This window comes from Cannabis sativa, chromosome 4, assembly GCF_029168945.1.
Source record: "Cannabis sativa cultivar Pink pepper isolate KNU-18-1 chromosome 4, ASM2916894v1, whole genome shotgun sequence".
Classification (NCBI taxonomy): Eukaryota; Viridiplantae; Streptophyta; class Magnoliopsida; order Rosales; family Cannabaceae; genus Cannabis; species Cannabis sativa.
In genome coordinates this window covers 16,508,264-16,514,373 of record NC_083604.1, presented here as the reverse complement: position 1 = coordinate 16,514,373, position 6,110 = coordinate 16,508,264, and the positions used below count along the sequence as shown (strand labels likewise).

The window sequence follows — 6,110 nt, the reverse complement described above, 5'->3', positions numbered from 1 at the left end:
TAACAAGTATGTTTCATTAACATCCTAATATGAATTTCTAAAACAAAGAAATAAACACATAAGGGTTTAGGAAACCTTACATTGGGTGCAGCGGAATATAATGACTCCTTCCGTTTCAGATCTCTAGCCCTTGATTCCTTTCTGTAGCAGAGCATCACCAAGATCTGAACCTGGATCTCTTTCTCTCATTCTTTTGATGCTGATTCTCCTTCTTGTTGATTGGATTCTTCACAGTCTTACATACTATGATTGAGGTACCACTTGATGTGCGTGGGCACTCACTCATTCACTCAAGGTTAAAAATTTAGAAGAAGAAAAGAGAAGGGAATGGTTACGGCTATAGAGAAAAGAATAGGAGGCTCAACTTTCTGAAGACAAGAAATTTCATCTGACAGAGTTAAGTTTGATTGTGAGCCATCACTATCTATTTATAGGTAACCATCTAGGTTTAGGTTAGATTTATTTGGTATTAAAATAATGAAAAAATAAATGGTAAATTTCTCTAAGTGTGGCCGGCCCTAGATAGTGGATAATGGGCCCACTTTGCAATTTTGTCATTTTGTCATTTTTCTATCCCATTTTCTCAAAAATGTCAATTTTTCAATTTAACCACTTAAATGTCAAATCTAATTATTTAATAACTAAAAATTAATTATTAAATAATATTATCATTTAATAAATTTATTAATTAGACTTAATAAAGTCTTTCAATTAATAAATAAAACCTAGAATCTCTTTTCTTACAATTTTGCCCTTGCTTAGTGAAAATTCACAAACTAGACATAATCTAATTTTAAAATTATAATTGATTAATTAAAATCAATTAACTGAGTCTTACAAGCAGTATGGTCTCAACTAGTATGGGGACTATGAGCCTATATAACCAAGCTTCCAATAAGGAGATCAACAATTTACCAAGTAAATTCACTAGCTTATTAATTCCTTGTTGCATCCACTCTTGGAACTTAGAATTGCACTCTCAGTCATATATATAGAACGCTCTATATGTTTCACGATATAGATACGCTATAAATTATCCATTGTTATATTTCCAATAATCAATGATCCTCTATAGATGATTTACATTGCATAGGGATAAAATTACCGTTACACCTTTTCAATGTATTTTATCCTTAAAATACTTGCCACCTATAAATGATATTTAGTGAAATAATATAATCACTAAAATGAGATCTCAATCATTTTATCTCTATTTAGCAAGCTCGAAGGAAATCATCGTTTCACTTCTAAATACCTATAGAAGCTTTAGATTCCATATCTATGATTAGCGCTCCCACTCAATTGTGCTATCATGTTCCAAAATGTACGTATCACCCTCACCCGAAAGTAAGCTTAACTAACAAATCAAAGAACATGTATAATACTCTTGAGATCAAACCTAACCATGTCAAGATTAAGATCATTTGATCTAGGATCAACTATGTGATATTGAATTGAATAGATATTATGGTAAATTTAACATACCTAATCAAAGTTCAATATCGGTCACTTCCAATGTATACTCCATACATTCGATACTGGTGAACTTTGCCAATGCCCTGGAAAGGACTTAACACTTATCTAAGGTGTAAGAATACCTATCGCTGATTATCATGCCAGTCTAAATTCAGTGAACTGACAAATCAGGGAATTAAATTTCCGAACATATAAACATGATTATATTTCACTGTGCTGACAACACTATAATCATTAACAAATAAATATGTTCTGGACTTAATAGAATTTATACATTAAACAATAGTCATGAAATAAATCATGTGAACCATGGAACATTAAAATATTATTTCTGATCTTTATTAGCTAGTAAATCTAATTATATTGAAATAGGTTTTATTTAGGGCACAAAACCCAACAATTATTTGGTTGGAAAGGCCTCATACAGATTATATATAGGGGAATTACCCTATATACTATTTTTTTTTCTTCAAATTTACGGTTTGGGTTTCTAGTGGTTACATCGCTAGTTGCAATAGGAGTTTTCATACGATTTTTTGTTGCAATTTAGGTTGCAGCACTAATTGCAATAGGAATTTCTATATAGATTTCGTAAAAATGCAAAAAAAAAACTTATTTATAGTGTAAAAAAAAAAAAAGAACCACTATATATAATATTTCTTTATCAACGTAGTGTTTAATTATTTCATGTATAATTATAATATTACAAGCAAATATATCCCTGAATACCTGTATCGCATACTTATATGGTAATTATATTTTGTTCAATATCCACTTCAATACTGTTATGTACTATTATTATATTTGTATATATTATAATATATATTTGCTTCATTAAGAATAGCAGGAATGAAGTGCAGCCACTGAAAATTGGAAATGGTTAACCCCAACGTTACACATGTTGGCAAAGTGTCTCGTGTACTTGATACCATATGATGACAAAGCTCCACAGTATATTTCATATGTCTTCACCTGCAAATTAATTAACAAAAGAAAAATATAATAAAAATATTTCATATAGTTTTTGAAGAAATAATAATAGAGAGGAATATATATAGGAAACTTTCAATCAAGATCTCAATGTAGTGTCTATATGTTAAACTTATCAAAATTTAATACATTAATTAATATTTTATTAATAAAAATTAAATTTCTCATAAAGTCAATAGTATGAGACACTAATTTTTGACAAAGAATCTTAATTCATGTATATTTATATATATATTTGTAGGTAACTTACAAGTTTCTTAAGACAATCCCAATCGTCAACAAGAGGTTGACCAAGAGGACGAACATTGTTCAAGAGTTTTCCGTTTTTATTTCCAAGTACAAGTTTCTCTAAGCGATTGATATTATCATCAACTTGTTTTCTCTGAGTAATCAAAGCTTGTAGATCCTCTCCAGCCTTGGCTTTTTCCTTAGAACCCGCAGGAGCCTTATTGAACTACACTAGCAAAAACAAAATTATGTCATTATATAATATAATATAATCAATTTATACTACATACTATATAATTATATGTATTGTCGTTGTGTGAAATGTATATTTCATATGTGTTCACTAGTTAGGCGTGTTGGTTTTTATAGATAGAATCTCATGACCAATTCTAATTAACATACGCAAACAAACACTCTCCGGCCGTTTATATTTTAATAGTTAGACTTAATTTCTAAAATGAATTAATAATTAGAAAGTGAACCTTATAGGAAAAGTGAAATAGATCGGCATCTCGCTGTGAAACGCGAAGTGAAGATGATGAAGAGGGATGATTGAGTTGATGATAATTATGTATAGTAGAAGTAGTTGGAGGGTTATCACCCATGTAAGTAGATACAAATTGATTACTTAAACTCAAATCACCAAATTGCATCACATGAGATGTATGAGCCAATCCACCACCGCTCCTACTACTGTTGTCCTCTGCTGTTCTCTTCCGAATCTGCATGCACTCTCATTTTTCCCATCAAATTTTCTACCAAATAATTTATATAAGTATATATATATATATATATATGTACACACATATATATTACCACTTCAAATTGTTGCTCCAAAGTTTCTTTACGTAAATCCTGCTTGTCTCTGTTTTCGGAAACATTCAAATTGAAATAAAAAAAAAAATATATATATATAAATATAATGAAACTAATTAAATATTAGTGAATATATATATAGTAATTAGTAACGTACGAATCTTCCATCCAGGAAACGCTGAAGACATCACCCAAACAAACATCATAACCAGTAGAGGTGGAATTACGTTGGGGAGGGCAATATGTAGCCCAACCAAGTTCATTTGGATATGTTGATGTTGTTGCATATATACTTATATTCTCTGCCAATAGCCCCTCAAACATACTCCCAGAATCACACGCTTCAAGGTAAAATACCTATTAATTCACACTCAATATCCATGTTAATTTATATTATTAACTAGTTCTTTATATTAATCAATAATATATAATCTTATGTTATACATATGTTTATTAGAGATTACATGAAGCTCTTCTTCTTAATTAAAAGCAATATATATACAGGTTATATGTGTATATATCTATATATATAAATTAATTAGTTAAGTACTTACCATGCTTTTATAAGCATTTGCAGCATGTTTCTTGTTTAGTACGCTCACAAGGTCATTAGCATATATAGGTTCACCAGCTGCCATCTCTGGGTTATTTATTTACAAAGTTAACATATATTTAATTAATTAACAATAGTAATACATATAAAAAATTATTCATAATTATATACATTATTATTTCATAATTTAACGATAAACTTATCTATACATAGTTTTAGAAGAAAACAAACACAATATTATATATGTTCTATTATTGTATGTGCCCACCATGTACAAAAATATTGTACTTACCAACAACACCAGGACCGCCGTGATCGGTATAATAGATGAAAATATAGTCATCTGGTCCGCTATTTACAACCTTCCCACTACCTCCACTCAGAGCAGTTCTATTTCCAAGAATAACAGCATAAAGATTTTCTGGAGTGGCATTATCCCCTGTATAATCCTGTTCAGATCATATAATATGATTTTAAATTAAAATATATATAAGGCATATATAATAAAATAATGAACATAATAAATGATAATGAAATTAGAAATTAATTATATTAACTAATTAACCTTGGGAACTCCATGGTAGACATCTGGACCATTGGGCCTGTTAATGATGACTCCAGGCTTAGGATTATTGGGGTTGAAGGCAATATCATCGTACATGAAAACTATTATGTTTTCATCCTTTAATCCAGCTTTTTTCACTATTTGATACGCGTGACATACATTTGCCTGTATTTCACAATATCTATCCATTAATAATTATATATGAATGTTAATCACACTTTTCATAAATAATACTTTAATAAAAACTTCAATGAACAATGAATATATTAAGACATAAATTTGATTATTATACGTGTCCCAATATTCTAAAACATCATGGTGGTACCCCATACTCACTATAACAAAGAAAAATAGGTTAGTTTTGTTTTGTATATAGTAAGTACCTGATGCCTATAGTTTTGCCATCCGGATGAGCCAGCAACGAGAACTGCCCATCGGGTACTCCCACTGTTTGGTGGGTGATCACCAGAATTAATCAAGTTTCGGAATAATGTGTGTTTCGATGATGATGCATCAACAACACTAATTACGATAATCACAAGATCACTCCGGGGTTCTTTTTGGATATCTACAGAGGCCGCAAAGAATGGATTCAGTTCCAGTACTTCAAACTTCCAAAACTTTGCTACAATTGCGGATACCTTGGCCATGAGAAGAAAACTTGTATAAGGGAAACAGTTTATGCCTATCCTCCTGAGGGCCCGGCAGTCCCGGCGTATGGACCGTGGATCAAGGCGGAATCGGCGGTAATAAGCTGCTTCAACACAAGAAACCAGCTAAACTTGTTAAGAGAGGCGTCTAGCAACCAGCTGCCGACGGTGAGAATGATGCCGAAGGGGGATCAAGGAAGAACGCCGATGAACCAGGACAAAGGAAAGCGACCTGTCGAGGATACACAAGGAAAGAGGAATGCAGAGACCGTTGCAAAGGAGAGACCACAGAGGAAAGTTATCAGAACACAGGAGAGGAATGCAGAAGGCAATTTGGGAAAGTTTTTGAAAGTTGTTGACAAGTTTGGAAAGAAACCAGTGGATACTCTTCACGAAACTGCCTGCCCACAACCTCTCAGCTCAATGAAAACGAGAAAGGAAAGAACGACAAGGTCAGCTTCGCCTCGTATAGTGAGGAATCATACTCTGGGCAAAATTCATTCTGTCGAAAGTGAAAATGAAATATTGAAGAAATACTCTTCCCGCCCAATTCCAAATGAACGAGATAATAGGGTTATTACCACAATTATGGCCCGTTCAGGGCCCACTTACAAACAAATGATAGAAGAGCCTCATGTGGATTTATGCAAGTCTAGACAGGCCCATACACATCCTGAACCAACTCATTTTCCATGGCCCACTGATGCTGATAAAGATGGCCTAACAGAAGAGCTAATGGGCCCAGCCCCAATTGATAAGTTTGAGCCCATGCTGACTATTTTCCATGATCCAGTGGACCTATCTAACCAAATCCATGAATGCAATCAACCCC

At 32.4% G+C, this 6,110-nt stretch overlaps 1 protein-coding gene across 1 annotated transcript; it reads right to left on the bottom strand.

Annotated features, from left to right (window-relative positions):
- Positions 1–2,150: 2,150 nt before the first annotated feature.
- LOC115713405 (vacuolar-processing enzyme alpha-isozyme-like) lies at positions 2,151–5,278 on the bottom strand. Its single transcript, XM_061113576.1, has 9 exons — positions 5,012–5,278; positions 4,629–4,793; positions 4,356–4,512; positions 4,065–4,150; positions 3,668–3,867; positions 3,511–3,559; positions 3,177–3,416; positions 2,717–2,920; positions 2,151–2,448 (listed from the first exon to the last, which is right to left on the bottom strand). Exons 1-9 carry the CDS (start codon positions 5,276–5,278, stop codon positions 2,311–2,313), a joined length of 1,506 nt encoding a protein of 501 aa, XP_060969559.1. The 3' UTR covers positions 2,151–2,310.
- Between the last annotated feature and the right edge of the window lie 832 nt (positions 5,279–6,110).